At 39.7% G+C, this 26,975-nt stretch overlaps 2 protein-coding genes across 5 annotated transcripts in view; one reads left to right on the top strand and one right to left on the bottom strand.

Annotated features, from left to right (window-relative positions):
* The window catches only part of dennd1b (DENN/MADD domain containing 1B), a 105,165-nt gene extending 100,275 nt beyond the window's left edge, over positions 1 to 4,890 (top strand). For all 3 annotated transcript variants that reach the window (XM_042005548.1, XM_042005550.1, XM_042005549.1), the window contains one exon: positions 22 to 4,890. In XM_042005548.1, coding sequence (XP_041861482.1) covers positions 22 to 891 — 870 coding nt within the window. In that variant the 3' untranslated portion in view covers positions 892 to 4,890. The remainder of the gene's footprint in view (positions 1 to 21) is intronic.
* crb1 (crumbs cell polarity complex component 1) lies at positions 829 to 26,697 on the bottom strand. Of its 2 annotated transcripts, none has more exons than XM_042005542.1 (14): positions 26,475 to 26,697; positions 23,156 to 23,392; positions 22,402 to 22,597; positions 22,123 to 22,262; positions 21,823 to 22,005; positions 18,341 to 19,306; positions 16,761 to 17,311; positions 16,323 to 16,488; positions 14,590 to 15,538; positions 13,867 to 13,911; positions 13,116 to 13,238; positions 11,353 to 11,479; positions 5,481 to 7,191; positions 829 to 839 (listed from the first exon to the last, which is right to left on the bottom strand). In XM_042005542.1, the coding sequence occupies exons 1-13, from the start codon at positions 26,554 to 26,556 to the stop codon at positions 6,973 to 6,975; spliced, it is 3,984 nt and encodes a 1,327-aa protein (XP_041861476.1). In that variant the 5' UTR covers positions 26,557 to 26,697; the 3' UTR covers positions 829 to 839; positions 5,481 to 6,972. The 2 variants fall into 2 exon arrangements, with proteins under 2 accessions (XP_041861476.1, XP_041861475.1); XM_042005541.1 differs by lacking the exon at positions 829 to 839 and adding an exon at positions 7,283 to 7,576 and having other exon boundaries at positions 7,054 to 7,191.
* Between the last annotated feature and the right edge of the window lie 278 nt (positions 26,698 to 26,975).

The following is a 26,975-nucleotide window of genomic DNA, read 5'->3' as shown; positions in this document are numbered from 1 at the left end:
ATTCTTTTCTGCCAAATAAAGCCTTCACTTTGTAGCGAGTCCAGACCTGGAGATGAAGGTAGCTGTGGTGTAGGAGGGGATCAAAGTGGATGGAACATGGGCCAGGATGACAGCGCAGTCCACGGAAAGCACCTTCCACCATCTCCACGCAGACAACCCAACAAAAGCAGCATGAAAGTGTCAAAAAACCTTCCAAAAGCTCTTGTCAAGCCCACCATCATAACTACATCCCCTGCCCAGGAGGCTGACATGTCACACCCTCGTCAGTCCTCGTCTTCCAAGTCAGGCCCTGATCCTCACCCAGTACCTCCAGTGCGACAGCCAGGAGACCGCTTCTCCTACTCACCCCCTCTGTCCCATAAAGTTACACCCATGCTGTCATCTCCCTCTCTCTCTCACACCTACAGTAGTAAAGCCACAGGTTCTCCCCCAAGTTATTCTCCTGTACCAGTGGGCCGGTCACGGACCATCTCAGACCCTCAGAGCCCCTCTGAGCCTTCTCAGGCTCAGAATCAGACTGCATCCACTGGCATCCTTAGGAGGAAGGTGCTGTCCAAAGAGACAGTGAGATACTACCAAGAGAAGTCCCTCGGCAGGCAAGGTAGCAAGGGTCCCCTTGAGGGAAATAGGAGCTCTTCCAGGAACAGCCAGGCAACTGTACAGGTCCCCTGGGAGAAAGAGGTTTCCAAGGAGGGGCTCCTAGGGCTTGGCCTGTGTCTGGGTCAGGGTAAAGTCCCGGGGTCAGCTGTGGGGCAGGATCCGGGCCTCCTCGAGGAGATCGAGTCCATGTGTTGCCTCGGCCCAGTCCTCCACAGCAGCCTGCAGCTCTCACAAGTCCACTGCAATAACAGTCACCACCAGGTCCAGGGCAAAGCCACAGATGAGTCCTGAAAAAGAGGCTTGTAACGTGCTACAAGTTCTACTCTTCTATTACAGCTTTCAGCTCTCTCAGAGAACATGGTCTGCTCTGACCTTTTTTTTTATCTGAGCGCTCGCTGATGAGAAAAAATTATTGTCTTACTTGATAAAAGCCCAGACAGACAAATATTTAGAGAGAAGGAAGAGGTGAAAGTGCACTGCAGAATTCTCCATCTGTCACCCATCAACTAATTTACATTATACTACAGCAGCAATTTTCTAAACCTCTAGGGGGGGGGAAACAAAACAGTTCCTTTTATTGAATTGGATGTTCTGCTGAAGTGACTTTTTTTAAATTTGTAAAACAAGTCATTGTTCTACCAAAACAGGAGCTGTGTGGAGATTTGCCATTATAATCTATCTGGTCAAGAGTTTGTAAAAGCTACCAGTTTAATGGAAAGTTGGATGACAGACAAAAGAAGAATCCATTAAATGATGGTACAAATCAGATCACTGGCAATGAATGAAAAGGAGAGCTCCAGCATTAGCATTTATGGAGAGGACTTTTTTTTTTTATTTATCTGTGATTGCAATGATCCAAATCTCCAAACTGAAGCTGTAAATTATAAATATATTCTTGTTTTGGCTTGTTTTGTTTGTTTGTTTTTGCTGTACAGCTTCATAAAATTTTTCCACATTTTAAAAGTCACAACTCAAATACATACTTGATTAGATGGAGACTTTTGCATTGCATTTTCAACTCAGGTATTTCCAAATTTGCATTTCCATCTGAACATTTGTGCTCCGAGGGATTTAGAAAAGTGTCAGTAATTTTAAGGATTAAGAAGGGACCACATTCCATGACACACAGTGATGTCAGCCTGTAACTCTCTGGGTTCTGAACATTTCACATAATGAATTTGCACTTGTGAATTAACTTGTAATACTCAGTTGTTACTTTCTGGTACAAAACTTGTGAGCAAAAACAACAACAGCAAGACAGGATTTTACACACAAAGTCCACACAGGCCTTTGAAACTAATTCTTCTGTGTACGATGTAATGATTTTAATCACTTTGCCTTATATGGACTTGGTTATTTTGATACTCTGGTGTCTTAATCTGCAGATACCACAGCAGGTACATTGTAATCAGAATCAGATTTTAAATTCAGCAGTGAGCGTTTTCTCATTGAATTAATAATAGATTGGTTAATATGCATGATGTGCTTTATTCTGCTGGTTTAATGGTATTTCACATTAGAGATGAGCATGAAGAGATCTCTGTCTGTGTCTCCCTCTTCTTTTTAGGTTCCTCAGGACACCTCTGTCATTCCGAAGAGAAGCAAATACAGTCAAAAGTTGAAACGAATGACCTGAAAAAGCCATTCTCTGTACTTCATCTCCTTTTCTTTCTCTTTTTCCACCATGCTCACTCACTGTTTTCCCAGTTCTTTGCCTTTTACTCTCAGTACATCTGACTTTCGCTCTGGATGTTGTAACTTGAGGCCAGTTGTTGGTGAGCTTATGAAGTTAGGCTCAGTGGTGGAAAGGGTGAAAATTGAAGGATGATGATCCACAAATCCCATGAAGTAACCAAAACTAACACTGTTCTGTTCTCAGTTTTCCATCTCTTTCTGCATTCAAGCTTCTCCAACCTCTGTTGCACTTTGCCTCAAGCATGTTTGCTCCTGCTGAAGATCTTAACTTTTAAAATAGGTCACAAATAACAGGGAAAATAGTGTTTGTTGCACACTATTTTCAAGATAAGTTTGGTTTTGTTCTCTTCATAGAACTTGTTGACAAAAAAAAATGTACAACACTGGAATCATCACGAAACTTGCCTTTATTGTTTTTGTCTTCTTTTTTTTCCTTTTCTGTCTCTCATGATGAAATGCAACTTTTGTCCGACTAGATCAGTCAGGCGGTGTAATGTAATTCAGTGGTTGATGATTGTACTGTAATGAAGCAATATACTGTAGTTCTCCTCAGTGTAGCTACAAGGATGTAATGTGTACAGGGTCTCAATTACTTCTATAACGGACACTCCTGTGGAGAGGAGTGCCACATCCAGAGACTGTGGCTTCCCATCATTCTCTGCATCAAAACAAACACAGAGAAAACATTCGTTCATACGCTTATGTTGGGATTGCTACATTTATGGTTCGTTGTTCTTATGATTTATGCCAGACGCCAGTTTAATAGCAGCTGTTTCTCCACTATTTGAGTGCTGCTCTGTGTTAACGATTTGCTCATAAAGTCTTTGGCATCTTTCTAAAAGCCCAAGAATTAGTCTTAGTAAGTCCAAATATATATATATATAAACTACAGAACAATATCTGGACTGGCCTCATTCACTGTAAACACTTTAACGTGTATACTATGCAAATACTTCGAATTATTCAGGACGTTGGTTTTCTTTAATATTGATTATATTATAGGTCATAGTTCTCCTCAGAGATCAAAATCAGATAACTCAAGTCCCTAAATAAATATACTATTTAAATGTGTGTGAGCCAAAGTGTGTTAGCGATGGAGTGTGTGTGTGGGGTGTGCCTTATACAGTAAGAGTACCACCTATAATAATCTTCAGTATAATCAAGATGTTTTCGGACCACCCTACATCGCAGTAAAGAGTGCTGAGCATGTTGGATTTTATGTGACGAACAGACATGAAAGCCCCGTTCGAACCTGAGAAACTCACCTGAAATGAACTTGAGTTTGTTGTTTTTGCCGCAGTTCTGTTTTTTGGTTTCGGCTGCGATCCAGCTGGAGTTTCTCAGTGTTTTTTTTTTTTTTTTCTTCTGGCTGGGAATATTCTTGCTAGTATTTAAGAGGAGATCTCTGACTTTCTCTGGGTTACGTTTGTAAATTAAAAACTTTCTTTGATTGTATTGTTAGGTTGATTGCTTGTATAATTTGTGATTTTTTTTTTCTTTTCTTAAAAAAAAACACTTTAAACACTTGCTCTGAGCTAACTGTATTTTAAAAAAAAATACTCAGAGGAGTTAATTTCATATTAAAGAAAAATTATTTTCGGCTGAATAGATGTGTATTTTTTCTGGCTTGAGTATATTTTACATGGATAATATATAATCTGTGTTGTAAGTTGTAAAAAGATGACACCTGAAATTTGAATGTTCTAGATTTTATTTTTGGAAAAACAAGAAAACATTAACAGATGTCCCATGTAGCCATTTCTGTGCAGAAGCATTTAACAATAAGCCGAGCCTGATGCTCGTTTGTTTATGGTACAGTTCTTACTGTTGTATCTGCATGTTGGTGCTGTACGCTATGATTTTGTTGTTACACTGATATGGTCTATTATGTCGATGCCCATTATCTCAGTATTTAACTCATCAATGAAATGATTAAAAACTGACACTGTGTCATTCCCAATTCTATTTTTTCTGCCTCACATTGTAGAGTTAAATGTCACCTGCAGTAACATTTCTGTTGTTTTTGGTACTACTGTAAATCTAACCGTAGGGGACTGAGGGAGGAAATACGTGAGTAGCCAGCTGCTGTTCAGGAATATTTTTAAAAAGCTTTAGGAACAATATACAACAAGAGTGTCTGCAGGTTTTGTGAGAGGTAAGACCTGATACTGTGTGAACTTAGAATGTAAAGATATCAGTAAACATTGTCCTGAAATTGCAACTTTGGAGTGAGCAAAAGATGATGATGCACCTTTCACTTAAGTATGGGGTAAAAAACACAGGTTATGTTTTACAAATATATATGGACATTATTCCCCCAAACTACACCTTAAGGAAAAAAAAAAGGAAAATTTGTGTGTATTGACCAGTACAACCAGCAACTGTCTCAGTCTCTAGTTTGGATGTTGTAATGATTATTAACTCGTTGATATGCCATTTACTGATTTTCTGATAGTGTGCACACTTGCATGTTCTCATTACAGAAGAAGTAACTTGCTGAGGTCAGTCTAATGTGCTATTGATGAGTAACTTGGTACATCTGCACACAATGTATGCACTGTGAACTGAAAATAAATTATACTGTTTCATGCTCAAGCATCTCTGGACTCATTTCATACCATCTGATGCTATAAAACTTTATTTTCCCCTTGGGGAAATTAGTCTTGGAATCAAATGCTGGAGACATAAATGCCTTTACAGTTACAACAAAAAGTAAGCAAAAGCATCAAGTTTCTACATTGTCCATCTATTTTCAGAGACAGAAAAGAAATAAATAAACTAACATAACTAAGGGTATTCAGTAATGATTGGATGTTAATCTCCTGCAGGTAATGACTTCTCAAACATCTCCATATGCTGGCATTTCCTTCCTTGTGATACCTGGAGGGACCATGTAGAAAAGTGGCTGTAATTCCTGAGTAGTTACTCAATATAATTTCTTATAATGCTTGAATTAAAGCTGAAAGGCTCACTAAACAGATGACTGTTTAATTCTAAATCCAACATGGTGGTGGACAGAACAAAGGAAAAAAAATCAAGACAATTCTGTCTCTGTTCCAATACTTCAAAGTAAAATTATCAGTGTAGTATATTGTGTATTTATTCAAATTGGATTACAAAGAAGTCCAGTTTTCATTCATTCCTTTTTTATACCTGTTTATTCCATTGCAGGGGGCAGGGTACACCCTCAATATTCACTGTAGAGCAATTGCTTTTGGGGCATCAAGCAGTCATACGTTTCACAGTTCCCATGGGCGCATTAAAGGTATAGTGTGTGAGAAATACTGACATCTAGTGGTAAAGATGGACAAAGAAATTAATTCAAATGCCAAGCATAGTTGTGCATGAACGGTGGCAGTCAGAAAACAAAATTTTTCCACACATAAACAGCCATGTAGTGCAGCAATGATGCACTACAGGTAATTACACATGTTGCGTACACGTATACTATGTTCTATGTGCCTTATAAGATGTTACTTATTCAAAACAGTGCTCTAGCACCTACCAAACAAAGCCAGTTCTGCAGTTTTAAGGCAGACTGTGTGAAGTTTCAACACAAATCTTTTTTTATTTCCACTCCCCAGGAGCCGTTTCCTAAATTAGGTTGTTTCATCAAATTACCTCCAGATAACAAGCAGACATATAACCAAGGGCCAGAGGTATTAGTCAGCCTTTGGATCCTGAGTCCGTATCTTGCATTAGATGAGTTGAACCAACAGCATGTGTGCTGGTGTATTTAGTGACTACATTTTTGTGTTAATATCACTACATTTACTTTGATTGTCATGTCTTACAATAGATTTACATTATTTATGATAATAAAGCATTTATGGCACAGACACATACTAACTTAAAACAAATAAAATCTCTTTATTTAATCAGCATATTGTAGTCCAGATCAAAGTGAAAAACAAAATTCATCACAGTGTATATCCATTCAAACTAAACAACTATTTTATCAGCACACAAGACAGCTTTCTACTTCCGCCTACTGCAGCAAATCCTGAAAACAGCCTGTTGGGGAACACTAAGTATGAAAAGTGCAGTAACAACAAATCAATAGTGGCACCAACATGGACTGTATTGATGTATTGTACACTGTACAAAGAGGCATTTTCCTGTAATAAATACACATGGATGGAATTTCGTGAAATCAGAAACACATTATTGTATATTTTTACCATCCCCAAAAATTTGTTAAAGATAGAAACCAAACCGCTGCCTTATCATAATTAATCTAAATATTGTAGCTTATATTATGAGGGCTTTTAAAATAAAACACAATACCCTGCTGTTTTAGGAAATAGGGTTAGATAGATGTATGTACATATGACTTAGAATTTATCCAGTTTATTAGTGGCTTTTCATGTGGAGAAAAATGTAAAACAGTGCCAACTTTATCAAATTACATCTTGGGTTTTTTCCAAACAGACTTTGAAACAACATTTTTGTGAGCTGCTGGTTCTTCCTTTAAATGGATTTACCTTTATACCACCACAAGGTGTAAACCATCATAAGTCAATGGGTGAGGAATGAAGGCATTTAGGCATTAAGAAAGACAGAAGGGGTGTAAAATGTTTACATGCAGGGTTCAGGTATTATATCTACATGGAGGTATCTGCTGTCATGGTGTCATTTTTTTTGATTATAGATAGTGTCATATTTTAAACCCGCATCTCATATCAGTCTCTCCATGGGGGGTGGCTGGGTGATGCTCCACATCTCCACCCGAGATCCCTCCTTCTCCTGCCGACTGGGGCTGTAGGTACCATGGGTGGCGCGGCGATTAAGTGTTACTACTAAGCTGACGGATGTCAGGATCAGAACCAGCAGTAGAATAACCGACACAAGACTGATGGACAGCAAGAGGTCAGAGGTCACACCCTCTGAGGTCAGCTGGAGAAGCAAAGGCAGAAATATCACAGGTGGTTCATGGAAAATAACCAAAAATAAAGATGCTTTAAAAATACACAGGGTGAACACACACTTTTGTCTTTCGCACCCTTTCACACACACTTTTTCCTCTCCTGACTCCTTTACACTACATCAGGCGTTCCACGCGTGCTGCCAAAGTGCTGAAGGATGTCTCTCCCAGCTCAGTGGGTGGGTTGTGACCACCAGGAGTCTGGAGCTGCTGCGGACTGAAACCTCCCTCCGTCTGCCGCCTCTCTCGCAGTTTGGCTGCAGCGAGCGCCAGCCCCAGTATCGCCACTATCGCCAAGCCAACCAGACACGGTGCCAAAACGGCAGCCACCCGCGAGCTGTGTGAAGCATGCTCCGTCTGTGAAGGATCACAAACACACACACACACACATACAGCCAAGATCCTGCCAGATGATCCCACCAGCACATGCTCAACAAACACACTCTTACACCCAAAATAGCTCACACAAACACACACTCGACTGCTTTAAAGCAGAAATAAAAGCCACTTTACAAGAAATCTCTGATTTGAATCCAGACGCTTATGAAACTTGCATACATTTGTATTTAGCTTACACTCTTTGATCCTCACACACTCAAGCACCTTCACCACAACTATCTTGCACAGAAGCACACTTTTTCTGTCACCAATCAATCCCATGTGAATTAAGATGAATGGAAACCTCCAATGGCAGCAGGTAGGTGATTCTTAGGTTTCATTAAAAAGGAGCAGAAAATCAAGCAGAACTTACACCAGTAGTTGTTGTTGGTGTGATAGTTGTTACTCTCTGAGTAGTTGCTACAAGGTTACAACAGCACAACAGGTGTAAGTCTCACTCCACAGCACTTCATTTCCCTCCTGACAGCCTCTTCATGACTAAAGCATCTTGCTGAACTTGTCAGGTTACACAAAAATAATCTCAGAAGTCAGCAAACTTTACACCGAGCAATCAACATGGAAACATAATTCTAATTTAAAATACAACCATCTGTATCCTGAGGCAAAAAATAACTTGTGCGCTCATGCTTGACGCTGTAGACATTAGAGTTTCTCTCCTTCGCTACAACTTCTTTGTTGACTCTTGGAAAGTGCTTACCTGTCACTGCAGCACAGTTGGCTGTCAGAGTGAGTGTGACACAAGCAAGCCGGAGCAGCCTGCAGCCAGGACCTGCCATCAGTCACTGACTGCCACACACAGACACGGAGATGTCTAACTAACCAGTCTCTGAGGTACACAGCGAGGCCACCCTGAAGCCTCGGCAGAACAGCAACGCACAGAGACGGCAGCGATGCTTCCCTGCTGTCAGCACTATCAACCTGCTCTGTGTGTGTGTATATGTGTGTGCCTGCCAGATAAGCTGCCCTCATACATTCCTGTGAAGCAGACCGAACTTCTGTGAATGCCACCAGCTCTCTGCTGAAACTGCACTTTGGCGCCAGATGCTGATTTTTTTTTTTTGCTGGCAAAGCATATTTCTTCCTCTGTGCTTCTCTTGCTCTCAAAGGATGGCCACATCAATGCCAACACTGAAAAACTGCTTCCCATTTCCTCCCCGTCTCCCCAGCAATAGGGCTACCTGTGTCTGCAAAGGACACACACACACAAATGCACATGGACATGACAAATAAAGGACAGAAGCTATGAAGAGATGGGTGCAACTGGATGTTGAAAAGTATGAAGACATTAAGAGAATATGTGATTTTTGGAAAAAGAAACTTTTATACCATATTTCATGAGTTTTTTTTTAATCCAATATGAGGTAAAAGTCACCAAAACCAAGCAGATATTTATTGGACATATAAAGCTCTGTGATTTTGTCACTATCCCTCTAACACAGCTCAGTGAGAGAATACGTTTGTAATTGTACACTAAAAAGAGACATTTTTAAGTCAAATAAACTGAAAGCACATTACAAAGAGATTTCTTATTGACCATGATGGAAATAAACCCTAACTCCTCTCTTAATGCTCACACAGGAACTTGGCTAATGTGAACCCATCCTCCACTCTGCTTTATGCCATTTCCCACTGTTGTGTGTGTATGTGTATCTAAACTTAAGCTATCCTGGGATTTACATCTCGTTAAAACGGATTAAGAATCTATGTGTGGCGTGACATTATCCACCTGACCTCTTTAGGTCGAACAAAGCAAACCCACACACACACTCACACACGTGCTTCACAGCAAGAAAATAAATTAAAAGATTTGCATTTTTCTGTAAAGTTTTCAATTTGGCAAAAATGGAGGAAAATAAAAATGAAAAGAAGGTGTGATTATGTAAGAAAAAGTGGATGACAGACATTAAAAGAGGACAGACAACATATCAAAGCTGATTCTTTTTATTGGACAAGAAAGACAGAGATTGGACAGACATGACACAAAGATCAAGTATGATGAAGGAAACATGGATAAACAAGAAGTTACACTCAAAGATGGATCATTCAGTATGACGATAGGACTTAAAGATAAACAATAAAACACACAAAGTCTACGATTAGAGACACACTGTACAAGTGCAATGATTCAGTGCTGACCACAACAGCACGGTAAACGTTGACAGGTACCATTTAAGCAGAGCCGTGGAGAGTTTAGGCTTAAAATATCTTTGGCTCAGACAGGAAGGTTTAAAGAGACAGAAAACTTCTTTGGTACAAAACAACACACAGCAGTCAGTCACCGTACTGCTCTGAACGCACATCAAGAACAAGTGAGACATCTAGGCCCCTCTAGGTGCTTTTTGTAGCTACAACACTGTTTTCCATAGTTCACAAATTCATCCACACGGAGCTCCTGAAATCCAGTTCAGGGAAGACTGACAGGAAGTCATCAGTGGGAATCATAAATAACTCAGATTTCATAATGTTGCTCACCTCACCTTAAAGAGCTTTACTGAATGCAGACCAACATTCCCACTGCAGCATAATTCTCCAATTCAATATCATTTGTGTGGTATAAAATTAAAAGGTTCTTAAAAATCTTAAGAGGAATTTTAAGCAAATCTTAATTAAGAAATCAGACTGAACAAGCCAACAATATGCTCTTATACTGAACAGTTGGTTTGGTGGCCCACCAAAGGATGTTTACATCTTTTAATGTAAAAATAACAAACAAAAAAAAACAACAACAAATATTTATTGTTTACTGTGTATTTCAGCAACTCCTCTTGTCATTCTTTGATATGCTCTGTTTAGTTTCTCTATCTTTAAGAACTCCCACCCAAAAGGCCCAGTATGCCCCGATCGGTAAACTAATCTAAGTAGCTGCTTGTGTCACATGTGACACCAGTATTGTTATATAAATGTATTATGTGGTTATAAAGTACATGAAGAAAAGTCAAAACTATAACTGACATGTTTTAGGCAGTTCAGGGTCAGTGCCTTCATTGTGAGAGAATAACTGTAGCTACATAAACACACTTAAAGCTACAGTAAAACACCAAAAATCATATTTTGATGTCTTTAATCTCTGGAAAAACGAACAGACAATGGCAGTTTGAAACTGGGAAGAAACTAATGATGGACTTTTTGAAAGAATTATTTAGATTTGTTGAATTAATTTGAAATATTTATCGTTTCTGATGATAAAAAAATCTTTACTATAGTTGCATCCATACACTGTGAGTCTGTGCTATCTGAAAAGTAGGTTAAATTGGATCATATTAATACCTACATTAAATAAAGTGCTGCTGATTGCAAAAGTATTACTTTAAAGGCACAAAACAGCTTGTAGTACTTGATTTCAAACCAAAGAAATCTCTTAAGTGTGTGCTGATCTTAAACACCTTCCCTGTGCTGTGTTTGGAAAACTACTGGCCTTTCTCATCTATGTATAATTAATCGCCCATGAAAATGCAAACACAAACTTGCAAATCCCACTGTGTATCAAACACCCAAAAACACAAGTGCTAAAGATGCACTAGCATGCACACATCCATACACACACACACACACACACACACACACACACACACACACACACACACACACACACACACACACACACACACACACACTCAGTCATTTCCTCCCCAGTCCACCTCTGGCCCGTCGTCCAGCCTGAGGATGAGGTAAGAGAGCAGCTGGAAGAGGTTCTGCCACAGCAGCACAGCCACATAAAAGTAAATGTCGCTTACGTCCGTCTGGCATGTGTCTCCAGCGTAGCTCATGTCACACACACAGATAAACTTGTTGACGAGGTTGCGGCAGTAGCCTCCATTCAGACAAGGGTTGGACTTGCACTCATCCACTTCCTGTTCACACCTACAAACACATTTTAAAGTCAGTCAGAGGCAACGAAGCTACTTAGTTTGGTTCTCTGAGGAGAGCTCTCAAAGAATTAATATCAAATTCAGTCAGCCAGTTTATGAAAACCATTAAAAAGAGTTTGGCAGGCATAGAAGGCAGCAGTGGTAATGAAAATAATGGGGTAAAACTGAGATATGTCAGGACATAATGTCTGTTTAACTGGATGAATCTGACTGGGTGCTTGTCAGCTGATAGACACATTGTCAGCTTCTGTAAAACAGCTGATGCTAATCAGCTTTGCAAGTAGCTCCAGTTACAGAGACTACATAGAAAATATTTTTAACATCTGGTGACGGTTCGAAGGTGTGGGAGGCTGCTTATGAAAGACTACAATCTCCTGTTAAAAAACAAATCAAAACTGAAACTTGTCATTGTTTTGCATATTTCGGATACATGTCATTATATTTCACATTTTAGGAATTTTTTATTGACTTTCAAATTTGATTTAATAAATCATCTTCATCTTTTTAAGTTTTATGTCAGAAAAAGGTTGCTTTCCATTACCTTTTAGTATAAATAAAGTTTAAATTAATAAAGACAATTAAAATTATTTTAAGCATTCATTAAGAAGACTGAAGAGCAAAGTATTGTAGCTTAGATTTTAACCCACCGTTGCTTTAAATTACACTTCTGCGGCTTTAAATAGAAACAAACACAATAAGTTTCAAATGCAGTTTATTTTTTCTTTTTTAATTAAAAAGGTTACAAATTAGAGAACTTGATAACATCTTAAGCACCTCATGGGCAGAATGCAGTGTGTCGTAGTTTAAACCTAAAATTTTAAAATGATAACTGGTGTCCCACAAGGCTCGTTGTAGGGTGTCTTCACTTTCCAGTTGAGTGTAAATTTCATCTTTATGCTGATGATGCTATCCTGTATTTTAATGTAAACAATACCCATTGTGTTAAATTTCTTTAGCACTACTCACAATTTTCTTCAAAGTCAGTTATTATATTTTGATATGGATGATAGATTTATCATCCGTGCGATAGATCTGAGAACTATTTGGATTAATGATTAGTTTGCCGGCCAAAGTGGTGATTTATTTATTTCTAACGCTTTAACTGTGTTTACTATCAACACTATGTGGGCACCACCTTTAAATTCCAGCTCTTATCAAACACCTTCTAATGACTGGATTACATTGCAGGTGGCAGTGGTTATACTTGGAAAATCCCATTTTAGTCACGGTTTACCTGCTACCTGGAATGACTTACAGGACAAATCGGAGACTTGCCTCATTTATATCTCTTTAAATATGTCAGTTCCTGCCTTAGCTGGTTCATTTGTCTTAAATGTTAATCACTTCATTTACTGTTAACGGTTTTATTAGGTTTTTTTTTAAACCACTTTTATCATTTTATCCCTGCATGCCCTTTTTTTAACATTTTGGTTTGATTTCTACAACTGTAATTTTTTTTAAATGTTTTAGGTACAGTATAATAAATTAGATGAAAACTTAACTCAAAAGTTATTCTGTTGACAAGCAATGATCGCCTTTTCTTTTATCACACACTTTTCTCTAATTCTTTGTCCGTTATTTATTTATTTATTCAGGTATTAAATTATTCATTCATTTATCTTTCTTACCGATGTCCTATGAAGCCTGGTGGACAGTCGCAGGACAGCTCTCGGTCAGTGCAGTTGCCCCCATTGAAACAGGTGTAATTTCTGGTGTCATCACCGCATACAGAAACAGGCAGTTTGGGACGTCTAGTAGAGAACAGTCATAATAAGGTAAACATGTGTTGTTTGAGTTTTACTTAAGGTGGCTATGTAAAGCATTATATATGCTGTGGTTCTAGGTTGCTTTTTGGCTGCCAGAAGCAACACAATCCACCAAGCAGCCACTGCTCTTTCAGCCTCTTGCTGTTCCCCACAGGAGACACAAAGAGGCTTAGGATGCGACCAGGATAAAAAGATTAATGATCTCCGGCCAGCGCCAGTAGGATGTCAAATCACATGTTCAGAAATGAAGAAGCAAACCATTTCTCTGCAACTGTCTATTTGCATGAGGCACAGCAGCCCCGTCTTGAAAGTCACTCTTCTGTGGTTTCAAAAATACACTCTTATTTTTGAAAGTGTACAATTTTGGTGATGGAAGCTGCTCTACGACTGAGAAAGATTATTTTGCACCCCAGCTGTCACTCATTTGAGAAAGTAGTTGGCTTATTTCACAACAAACATCGTCAGAAGGAGTGTTAATATTTGCTTTTCTTGGCATTTTGCTGCACAAAGTTGAACAAAAAAAAACAAGAGGCATCATACACAGTGTTTGAGAGACAAATATGTAACAGGAGAAAAAACACCTGGGAACACATGATAAATAAAAAAAACTCACACATTTTTGACAACGATGTACCATGGAATTTCTTCAACGCGTTCACTGCAGAGGAACAGAGAAAAAGATGGGGGAGAGGAGGAAGAAAGAGACACAAACAAGAGAGACAAACAAAGGGAAGTCATTTTGATGAAAACCATACAGCGTAGATGTTCCCAGTAAAGGGATATTGCTTGACTGGTTGCTTGCTTACTGAGACACTTGCAAAGGTTTTCCATGTGCAAAAGAGGCGAAATGCAAGAGGCTGTGTGTTTACGGGATAAATGCTTGGAGGCGTTCCCCTGCTGATTCTCAGAGGCAAACGATAGATGACAGGGGAAAGAAACTGGCGCTGAACCAGAAAACCCTGTGTAGTGAGACACCACAGAAGACTGAGGCCTTTGCTGGCTGACGCTAGAATAGAAATGAAGCTTCTGAGACGCTCACTGCAACCTTGGTTGAAATGTTGAACAGAGGCAGAGATGTGGAGACATTTACAGTGAAGGATTTTGTTTGTGATGTGGTGTTGTCCCTTGGCTGTGCAATTTTGAAGCGTTTATTTCTGTATTTTGTGTTTACCAACTAAGCTTTTAGTTCTTTTCATAGAAAAGCTAAGACATTTTTGGAGCATCAGAAGTATCTATAATGGTACTATTTTTTGTCTGATCATCTACATTTTCCACAAGCCTTTTGCATTGCCCTCACAAATTTAGTTTTTTTTATCAGGAAAACATTTGAACTTACTTGCAGATGGGTCCGGTGTAGTTCTCAGGGCAGAGGCAGGCGTACGTCTCCGGCCCATGCAGACAGGTGCCTCCATTGGCACAAAGGTGATTTTCACAGACATCAACTTCTTCCTCACAGTCAACGCCTGCATAGCCGAACTCACAGTTGCACTCGTAGGTCATCCCATTGACGCTGCAGTTACCGTGGATGCAGGGATTTGAAGCGCATGTGTCCAGGAAGATGTCACAGCGTCTTCCGGACCAACCCTCAGAGCAGTTGCAGTTGTAGGTGTTGAAGTGGTCCTGGCACTCACCGTTGTTCAGACAGGGGTTGGGCGCACACACGGAGGCCCCGCTGCAACCCACAAGAGGAGGATCTGGTGATGTCTGAATGAACTGTTCCTCCTGCAGGCGTGGGAGGTTCACATCAGAGAAGAAGTAAGGCAGGGCAATGCCACCCAGCTCAACAGTGCCTAGACAACCAGTCAATGACCAGCCAGCATCAGGGGCTAAGCCACCCAAGAAGATGTCCACCTCATGTCTGAGGAAGTTCAGGTTGCCACCTTGGCTCCTGGAAATACTGGCTTCTTCTATTTCGTCATCCAGCACCAAAGTCCACCTGGAGGATGGAGCCCATGGTGCCATCATAAACAAATGAACACTATGCCACTCGCCATCATTGACACCTCTCCAGCTGCTGAGACTGACCGTCGACAGTTCCTCCTCTTGCTCCTGTCCATCCTTCACAATGGCTTTGTCTCCAGAGGCGCTTTGAAGCTCCATGACGAGGACGCCGTCCTGGACAGAAACTGTAACAAAAGCTGAATCTTTCTCTGCATGAAGTATAGCTGCGTTACGCTTCCGTGTGCGTAGTTTTAGCGAGATGTTAGTTAGGTTGCGGGATATGTGGCCATTTCCTCGGTAGGACAACACAGTGCTATCATTCAGGAAAGTTGCATTGGAGTAACCTAGAACATTAGGAGAAAAGCACACGTAGCTGCCATGGTTATTTCTTCACACATGTAAACATCAATGTAAACACATTTTTGTCTCATTTTTCATTTTCTAAATGAAAATAAAAAAAGGAGACATAAGTGCTGACAGGAAACTATTAACTAATCATCCATTACAAAGGTAAGTGGCATTCAATCCCTTTTTTAAAAAAAAACAAACAATAAAAAAAAGAACATCAACAAACATTTTAGCTAAAGAAAATGAAAAAAGTAAATAATTGTGTTTTGACGGAATTAATTCCTCAATCAGCTCATCAATGAAAATCTGTTGGATTAAAAGACAGACAGACGACACAGAGGTTCATCTCTAATCCCAGCCAAAAAGGGATAAACTGGTCTCAGGCCAATCCTACTTTACGGATCAGATACGGAATACTGCGCGGAAAGATTGAGGCCAGCATATAAATAAGAGTGCTGTAACACTAGGAATGACTCCTATGAGTAACTTCAAGAAAATAGTCAGTGATGAGCAAACATTAATTTATTTGAGATAAACAACTTGATGATTTTAACACATTTTACCTGCAACGATTTGGCTTCAGTTGAAAAACAAAGAAAACAACCCTACTACAACACAAAAGTGCCATTTTAATGTGCCATTCTGAACAACAGTGGCTTTCAGTTTGTTTTTGAAGATTTTTAAGCTTGATTTTGTGTCCTTTAAAGGACCCTAAAAGCAACTCAATAGGTACACTGACCAAACAAATATAGCTTGAAAACAGCTCTGCATGTGACTTACATTCGTATCCCTGGTCCAACATTCTGCACTCTGCATCTGTGGGGCAAGGTGACAGCTCGCACCACTTTACCTCCTCACAGCGCCGCCCTGATGTGTTGGGAGGACAGGTGCAGGTGAAGTCGTCCCATTTGGAGAAGCACATCCCCCCATTTAGACACGGATTTCTCTAAGAGTGAAAAATTGATAGTGTGTTTTTTTTAGGTGTTATTCAGCCATTACCTTTTGATATTTTCACTTATTTTATTGTTATTTTATGATACTAAGCATTTTAATTTTATCATATGCACCCTATAAATCCTGAGTTTGTGCTTTATAACGTCAGAATGAGTTGCTGTTAATTTGTAAATGTTCTTATACTTCAATTTTCACTCCATACTTAATCTGTTTGCTACCAGGAAAAAAGACGAAAGTTGGTTTGTGCAGGATGTTAACACTCACACTGCAAGTGTTGTCTCCAGAGCAGCCAGTTATCACATTTTCCATGAGCTCAAGAGGATAAGATCTCACTGAGGTGTCCAGCCCGAAGAACTGCAGCCTCCTGTCACCAATCCTCAGGTCCTGGATGCAGCCTTTGAAATATCCACCTAATATTGATGTGCTGCTACTCTCCAGCAGCCCTCCAACATAAACAGTGTCACCCTCTTGGACACCAACTGTCCCAACTTCCACATCACCGTGTCTCTGACCTGATACATGCAGTGTCATATTACTCTCCATCATTTCTACATTCACAAAGTGGACTTCTCCATCATTGACTGCACTTGCTGACTGCAGGCTCTCGAAGTTATGAAGCTGAACTGTAACCTTGCCATCCTCCAGCCACATGTGCAGATACTGGCTGCTGCTGTTGGCAAGCACCAGGATGAGTCCACTGTGTCTTCGTGTGCGCAGGAAGAGGGAGATGGACAGGTTCGAACCCAGATCATCAGTAATGGAGAATGCTGCATAACTGTGAAAGTCCTCACTCCCAAAGCGAGCAGTCACATGCTCTGCAATAAAGATGAACAGGATGGGAAATTATAAAGCATGAATGAAACAGCTTTAAACCTTTCAGACATGAAACATGAATTAATGAATTAATAACAGACTCAAATGGTTTCAGATTGGGAATTATATGCTGCCTTTTTTGATGAAAACACAGAAGTAGAACAAAAGAAAAGGATTTTGTAGGAGACAAATGCTGTGTGCTGACCTTAGAGCTTAATTGAGCCTATTAAAGAACATTTAATCGATTTGCGTTTTCTCAGAATTCCTTTTAACTTCTGGAAAATTCATTTAAGCAGATTATGCTGAGGCACCTAAAGAACAGACACAGGAAGAGGAAATTTAAGGAGTCATTAGCCCTCATGAGACGTATGCTCCGTGTCCACTGTCAGCACTTTCCACTGGGGGTTGGTCATCTAATTAGACAGGCAAACTGCTGAGAAAAAACAGCTTAGGCAGAAAGAGCAAAAGAGCAAGTCATATAATACCTTATGTAAGTGTCAGTGTATGTGTGTAAATATTTTGTGTGCTGATGTTTGCAATCATGTGCATGCAATCAAAAGCGTGTGCAAATGTTCAGTCATTAATAATTCTCAGAAGGTTATAAAGACCTTCAGTGGGCAAAAAAACTGCAGTGGCCAATAGTTTTAGGGAAAAATTAAGTATAATCTGACACAAAAAATATCATGATTCAGTTTCTAATGCCAGCAGTCCATATTTTACTAAGAAGTGTAGCATCTACATGCATGATATGATTTTTCCAAAAAGGAATCTCTTGCATCCATAATCCAGGACATCAGATAAGAGAGGCTCTGCCCCTGCCTCTTTACTGTGGCTTTTGACTGGCCTCATCTCATCTCATCTCATCTCATCTAATCTCTTGCATTGTATGTGTTTTGTATGAATACAGAGTTGAATGACTAAATAAATAGATGAATAGGTTATGTGATCAGTTATCAGAAAGAACAACGCAGGTCTTAAATACAGTGCCACTTTTTGACACCATCACTCTCATTTTACATTCACAAACATACCCTCTTCACAGTCATGCCCCTCATAAGGCCTTGGACACTGGCACTGGTAGCTCTGCCACAGGTTTACACACTGTCCACTGTTTTGGCACGGCACATCCAGGCAGCGATCCCTGTGGCTGCAACCCGGGGACACGTTAATGGCAGAGTCGCTCAACCATTCCTCTGGAACGACAAGCTGCCAGTCCACAAACACATCCCGCATGCATCCGATGAACGCTGGAAACACCGAGTACTCACTGGGGCCATTTGGGTCCTCAAGTATGCCCCCAATAAAAGTGTTCTGAGGAGACATCACAAGCTTGACCAGGTTGCTCTGGACTGGGGCCATACTGTGGCAGGATTGACTTTTACAGGTTCTGGCATCATCCAGTAGCTTAAGACTGAGCATCCAGTTTGCAAGCACAGCCTCTACAGAGTACCACTCTCCATCTGTGATGTTATATGGAAGCTCCAGCACCTGGCTTAGGCTTTCTGTTTCAGCCACAGCAGAGACCTCTGTCCTCAGTGTGAGATGCAGCAACCCTTCCTCCAGCTCCAGGCTCAGCAGCAGCCCCCTGGTGTTCCGCTGAAACAACAACGCCCTGGGCAGGACAGTCTTGAAGCTTAGGGTGATGTTACAGGCCACTTCAGCATCCACCAGGGGATTGTGCAACAATAAGTAACCTCTGCGTTCAAAGGAAAAGGTGGTTGTGGTTTTACATAAAGGGCCAGTGTACCCAGGTGCACAAGAACAGGTGTATCCGTGAGTCCCATCCAGCAGAAAAGGAGAGCAGGAGCCTTGGTTCTGGCATTCATGGCCCTCACAGCCCACTAACTTCACATCACAGTTTATACCTCCATAAAGAATGCCACCATAACTCTGTTTGAGGCAGTGGCAAATGTAGCCTCCAGCATGGCTCTCACATCCACCCCCATTTTGGCATGGATTGGGATCACAATGGTTTATCACCTCCTGACAGAGGGAACCTGTCAGCAGAAGAATAAAACAAAGTCATACAAGGACAAAAACACTCCTAGATTTTGCTAATATAGCCCTTTAACTCTTTATAAATGTTTGATGTAACTTAGCTTGTATGTTATATGTTGTGATTATTCTGCTTGTTTACCTGCAGTGAACACAGTAATATCACCTTAATTTAAACATATTTTCATTCACTCAGTTCCTTTTTTGTACCATGATTGTTGTTTGTTAAGTTTGTCCTGAGAAATCTTTGCATGTATTTATATTCTATAGATCAGCTTGTTAAAACTGTACTGCCGGCAAACATTTTAAATCAAATATTAAATTAAGTCAGTTCAACTTTGAGATAGTTGTTTAACATGCATTTAGAGTTAAAAGAAAACAGGGTTTTAATACCCATTATGTAACAGCTTTATTCTGTTCAAACAAATAATATATTGTTACCTGTTCCAAGCAACAAAATCCACAAAATCCATGGTGTAGGTGTCCACGTCATGCTTTCACTTTGCCCCCAGAATTGCCCCAAACTTGTCCATCTGCACCATATTAATTTGTGTTTGTACAGACCATCCTGGTTAAGATCAGCTCCTTGTGTACTTCTCTTCAGCATGTAGGGCTGAATAGCTCCAGTCAGGAGACCAGTAAAGCCAGATCCTGAGGATTAAGCTAATGCTATTTGGCCAACTTACTGAGTCAGTGCCACTGCAACTGGCAGAGAGTCAACTCACACTCTTACCTGCACTCCCAGACCAATCTTGTGTGAGGAGAAATTTAAGCTTTTGCATCTGAAAATTATAGTTTGATTTAATCTGCTACTGAGCAACAAATATTTAATTTATTTTATATGCAAATACAGATCTTGCTCAGTTTTAAAAGGAATAAGAGGGAGTGATTTAAATGATTAACCCCGCCTTATTCTGGGTTTTTGTTCATTTTACTTGATGTCTTATTTGCTGTTACCACTGGAGGGCATCAAAGTGTCAAATTTTCACTTTCTGAGTTCTGTTCATTAAACCAAAAAGTAAACACAGCTTGCTCTATTAGTTTTATTGTAACACTACTGCTGTCCAGGGTGATGATTCTGGAGCTTCTGATGACCAGACTAATAGTCACTTTCCTCTTTAGTCGACTTTACAATGCCGACAATCCCCCAGCTGCCTCCAGTCAGTTCTTCTGTTTTGTAAAAGTTAGAAAGGTTTGATGCCTAATATCTGTGAGAAAGCTTTTGCTCGTCCATTCTTGCTGTATATTTTTTATTTCTTCTTGACTTAAGCGAGAACCACTGTAATGTTCCTTTTTCTTTTCCTTTACGGTAAGAAATCTCCTTCCTATAATTGTCCTCTTATCATGAGGCCTATTTCTTGTGCCTCCTGTCCAAAATGACATACCCTAAATAAATTCAGTATATATTTACAACAAAAAGGGCTGTATATATAATGTTTGTCTCAAAGGAAAGCCAAGATAAGTGTCAGAATCAATTTATGTGTTAACTGTGTCAGAGTAAATTCAACTGACATGCAGTAGAAAATGTAAGTGGTTGTCTCCTCTTAAAACTACATTACTTTTAGTGAAAACCAGAAAATAGCAGCTCAAATTATCAAGGAATTAGTAAAGTAATGTCTGATGAGGAACTGTGCAAAAAAACAAGCTAAACAAGTGAACCTGAGTAGTTTTACAGATATTTTAAGGGAGTCTTTTGACCACAAAACAGCAAATGTAAGGCATGCTTTAAGATCTTCAGATTTTTAGGTTTGCTATTCTTTGGCTGCTATCTTGCAGAAATGAGACAGACATCTTCATAATCAGCAGAGTCTATGCTTTCATACACCTTGTTTGTGTGATTTGCTTGAAGTGGAGAAATTAGCAGAAGCTCTGTTGTTCACCTGTTCATCATTTCTTGAGATTTGAGCTGCATTTCATTTGAATGCCAGTGCTTGGAAGAGTCTTTTTGTTGAGTTTCTCCCTGTGATGCTCTTTAAGATCAGTTCATCAGCTGGTTCCAGATTGTGGAACGATCTGCCTCCGTATAACAGGCAGGCCTCCTCATTGCCTGATTTTAAGTCTCTTCTTAAAATTTAACATGTTTTCCTTGGCTTTTCTACAATCTTAAGATTTTGACATTTTGCTTGTGTTTTTTTTTTTTACTTGTCTTATTTACTTTATTTTTTTGATTGATTTTATTCTTTGTTCTTTTAGTCTTCTGTACAGCACTTCGGTCCTTTGTGGTTGTTTTAAAGTGCTTTATAAATAAAGTTGGAATGGACTGAATGATTTGGTATGCTACATGTAGGACTGGTGCTTCCTGGCATGTGCAAAGATCTTCTGTACTGTATGCTACCCCCTGTACAAAGGTTAAACCTCTGACTATATTCACTATTCACACACAGATTTGGCTGTTTAGTTGGGGTATCAGTATGAAATACAAAAGAGCCTAATAATCCGCAGCATTATGTTGTAATTCCTAGGTGCCACAAATGAGGATATGTGCAACAAGTATTTACTCAGATTTTGAATAAGCTACCTGTTGTTCCTTGAGGACAGCTGCAGATGAAGCCTGCAGCCTGTCGCTGATCATAGTGTTCAGGCAGCAAAGGTTCGCTGCCATACAAGGCCTGCCATGACTTCTCAATGCAGCTGCCACCATGCATGCAAGGACTGCTGCTACACTCATTGACATCTATCTCACAATGACGCCCCACAAACCCTAAAATGAAGAATCAGATGGTTCAGAGAAGGACAACAGTAAATACAGCCTCCAAAATCTGAAATGCTTAAAGGATTACTTCTTGTATTCACTGCGAAAGAAGGGTTCGCCACTCACCAGGCCAGCATTCACAGGTGTAGTTACCCTGGTTGTCCTTACAGATGGCACTGTTAAAGCAGGGTTCAGAGTAGCAGAGTGGTAGAGGGGTCTCACAGTGTCGGCCAGTAAAGGTTGTGTGTGAGCAATCACAGCTGTATCTGAAACAATCACAACAGGACAGTTATGATTTTAAAATTATATAAATAAAAAAAACATATTTACATAATCTGTCTGTCTCTGCAGGTGAGTTACATTAACAGTGATCTATTTCTAAAGACAAGGGGCCAGGGTACTTACTCATTCACCCCATCTATACACAGACCCCTGTTTTGGCATGGCTCTTCTTGGCACTCATCAATGTTGATTTCGCAACGGTGTCCTTGGAAACCGGAAGGGCAGGTGCACGTGAAGCCACCCGTGTAGTTATGGCAACTGCCGCCATGGTGACACGGCTGTGATTGACACACATCAATCTGAACTTCGCAAGTGGTTCCTGTGAGCATCAAAGTAAGGGAGATGTCAGAGGGCAGGTGAACCTGCTACACAGACCGAGGGCAGAGGGTGAATATGAATGAAGCTTTCATGTGACTGACTGTGATCATGTGTCGATTGCTCTTTTATGTCTGCAAACCTTCTCTCTGCAGATGTTTACCAATCTAAGGCTATCAAACAAAAAACAAAAAAACAAAACCAAAAACAGTAGCGTATACAATATTTTTTGTAAATGTAGAATTTGAATGAATATATCTAACGAGATTACCTTTTTGCAGCTAAATGGTTTAAAATTTACTGTGTGAGAAATTAAATAACTCAAAGGATTCCCTCATATGCAGTTTTGATGAAGTCATAATACTTTCATGTTGTTTTCAGCAGACTGATTCCTTGGTAAAAGCATCCCCCATTTATTCACTTAGACTAGATAGATTTAGTAATATTTACATATTACTAAGTGAACAGAATAGGTTTTTGGAACAATGTTTAACATTTTAGCAAACCTTAAAAACTTCTCACAAAGTCATCAGCTGGTTGTGTCCTTTGGAGATTTACTCACCGGTGAATCCAGGCAGGCATAGACAAGTGAATCTACCCACTCTGTCCACACAGGTGGCTCCGTTCCTGCAGGGCTGTGAAACACACTCGTTCACATCAATCTGACAGTGAGCGCCCTGGAAACCAGGCACACAGAAGCAAGCGTAGCCATCCTCGCGGTTTCTGCATATCGCTTGGTTTTGACATGGGTTTGGGGAGCACTGATCCACAGCTGAAGGAAGTTTGTCAGGAGATCCGCCTAAAAAAATTCATCAAGCTTTGAAATATCACCATCTCAAAGCAATGCTATATAAAACACTTTTTATTATGTGATGTGTCTGTTGTGATTTTTGTAAAGGAAAGTTGCCAATACACTTATAACAGCATAAACAAATTTGATTTATAACACCTTGAAATGAAAGTTCCTTTAAATGCCTCCATTTTCATCTCTACAAAACAATAAATTTATGCATCAAGTACCTAGATGGAGGTGGGCTCTTGATTGCTGCTTTTAACTACATTATATGAAGCTCTTTTCTTTGTAATATGCTCTGGTGAAAACAAGGGTAAGCACTTGTCACTTCAAGGATTTCATTTTAAGGGTCTCTCAAGACATCATGGCTGTCTGCCAGGGTAACTAATTCCTCTGTCTGGCTCAAGCATTCACTCTATTTCCATGGTGACACAATCAAACCCAACATCTGAGCCATAAATACAAACCTGACAAATGAAAGGTAAATGAGACATTGCTCATACTTGACAGTGTTTATAATGATATCCCTAATAAGGTAGCGGATGCTGCTCAAGCCTTAACGAAACAAGAGTGATTCATTCTTAAGATTTTAAGGGTATTATGTTGCACCATCTCAAAGAAACCAACATAAGGTGAAAAATTAGTTAGAAAAAGTGGTACAATATTAGTACATTTCTGTCCCTTAGGGTACACTCCAGACTTCTGTACTCACTAGGGCTCAAAACTGGACCTCAAGGTAACTATATGAGAGCCTGAATGGTACATTTTAGTTCCCCCAAAAAATGGTACATATATATTGTTTTTTCTAAATGTTAAGATATAATATTATGAGACAGTCTGCACTGGGGGAAAGAAAGGAATCAATGAAATGGTTAAACAAGCTTCACTCATAGATGAGGGCTTTAAAGTTCCTTCATACATTCAATATATATTTCAATAAATGGTACAGTTGTGTGGTCTTAAGAAAAGAAGAAAAAAGTTTAAATGTAAATTTAGTTGTGCATTTACATTCTTATGTACTCTAATTTAACACACATCTCACTAATGTTTTAAGTTATTTAACATAATCCTCATTTGAATCATCACCCTAGCTGTACCTCAGCGAGAGTAGTCATCTGCCAGCTATGAGGTTGGTGGTTTGAGCCCCAGGTTTCCCAAGACCACATGTCAAAGTGCTCTTGGGCAAGACACTCAAACCCTCATTGCCTCTGATGTGTTCAATGGCATGTAAATATGTCTGTGATAAAGACAGAGCATTATCTTTTGTGCTGTGATAGGAGACATACATTTTTAAATTAGTGTACAAGACAGCCACCACATTTCCGGGTGATACCCTCAAAGTACCATCCGGAAATCCGGTGATAAGTCTTTGTACCCCTAAAGGTATAATTAGGAACATCATTATCTGAGCGTGTGTGACCTGCAAAACCATACTTATTGCAAACCTCAACAACATGATGAAGCATTGCTGTTTTCTTTACTCTTCCTGCTTATATCATAAATCATATCTGTCCTGAGACTTACTCCCTGCAGCTATTACAGCACATATGCTAGAAAACATCAAGCACAAATGAATCTCAGCAAGCCATTTAAAAAATGGCATACTCTAGGCAAAACGAATGAGACCAGTTCAGAGCCAACGATCCGTTTAATGAATAAAACATAAGGGGACACAGAGACTTGATGACACAAAAGGAGGCTTCATATCAGCTAGTATTGCTCCTATTAGATGACAATCAGAATAAAGCACTTTTCTAAAAGCTTTGAATGCTATGCTCCAAAATTGGAAGTGTAAGACACCACTTTAAAGTCTGTTTTGCATGATGGGTTCAAGAAAAATGACTAAATCATTATGAAGTTAAAGGCTGTTGAATGTTGCCCTAATCATCCTTCAAGAACACAATCAGACTGAGAGACTGTAAAGATGCAGAAGAGAATAATTACGTTCCATCTTCTCCTTCTCAGACACCAATCATCTGTTATTGGTGGAGGTCAATCAGTTTCACAGACAGCCAGTAGGGCTCTCCAGGATCAGCTTATGCATGTCTAGACTTGGACTCAATGTAAAAATGGACCGTGCACCCTGTGGATATGACGAAGACCTAGGGTATCAGTGGCGATGCACTATGCATATATTAGCCCTCATATCAACAGGCTTTAAATTCAGACCAGATTAGATTAAAATTTTGTAGGTATACAGTAAAGCCTTTATGATTAGGAGACAAACTGGCATGAATTTTGACTGAGATCCTGAACAGGTGGTTACTTTTATTTATTTATTTTAAATCCCCTTGTCTTTTAGTATTCCCCTATGGCAGAACTGAGAGGACCTCAGCTCCAGCCAAGCACACATCCCCTCCCACAGCATGCAAGCCTTCTTCATATGCAAATTACTTCTCAGTCTTTGTTTGGTCCTATCTGGAGGTCCTCATACTGCACATGTGGTGCACCTGACATCTCTGTACTGATGCATGTTGCTGGTGTATGTCTGTGCGTTTGTTTCAGTGAAGATAAGAAGACATGTCATTACAGAGTGTTTTGGAAAGCAACACAAACACATCACTTGTCCGTAGCCCCCTACCAGTTTTTGTAAACCTTTTGACATGTCACTATGCTGCCCCCCGTAGTTCAATCTCTTTCAGTCATCTTAAGCCTTTCAGTCCTTAGAAATGTGTAGACATTAATAAAGGCAATGATGTCACCTCACAGTCATGTAATTAAAATTCCAAGCATGGATTGGTCAAAATACAAGCCTATAAATGAAGTCAAATTCAAGAATGGAAACACATTTTACAATTTTTATTATTAATACAGATTAATGAAAGGAACAGGATTTTGTTTAGTGTTGTAGTTGCAGGCTTACATAAAAGTATCATGTATGAGAGAGCAAAGGGATTTTTCCCATGCGAGCTTGAACCCTTTGGGATGTCTAACAGGACAGATGCAAATAAATAAATAAATAAATAATAAAAAAAAAAAATCTGACTCCGTTGGTGCAAACTTACACTGGCAGACTGATAATAATAAATAAAAATATAACATTCATGGTCAACTAAATAAGAACTTAAATACAAGAGCAGTCACTTACCTTTTATTACCAACAGTGTAGAGATGAGGATTGTGCAGGCAAAAATGTCAAAATTACGATAGCGAATTAAATCCATAATCATGGCGGGAAACCATCCTGTTCGCTTGTATTCAAGTGTAATAATGAGCAGATCTCTTTTCTCTTGGATTTCTCAGCGTCTTCCTGCTGAAACTCAGCTGTTGTGAACTCCAGTGCACACTTCTCCTCGTGTTGGAGCACCATCAAAAGCCTCCATCACACACGACAGAAGTAATGACTGGAGCGTGGGGTCCAGCAGGACATACAAACACACCCACACCGTACAGAGTAGCGACGGATTACTGTGATAGAAGTTATATGATAGCCTACTAACAAAAAGAAAAGATGCCTTAAACAAAATACTGACTCTTTCAGCCAAGAGCATCTAGCTTAACTGCATCAGAAATATGTTCAATGAATTTAATGTTTTCTAAAAGAAAATGTCTTTAGTAAAAATCGAGTTAGCATAATTATTTCTAATAC

Source organism: Melanotaenia boesemani, chromosome 14, assembly GCF_017639745.1.
Source record: "Melanotaenia boesemani isolate fMelBoe1 chromosome 14, fMelBoe1.pri, whole genome shotgun sequence".
In the NCBI taxonomy this organism is placed as follows: Eukaryota; Metazoa; Chordata; class Actinopteri; order Atheriniformes; family Melanotaeniidae; genus Melanotaenia; species Melanotaenia boesemani.
Note: the sequence above shows the minus strand (reverse complement) of the source record. Positions and strands in the feature narration are given on the sequence as shown.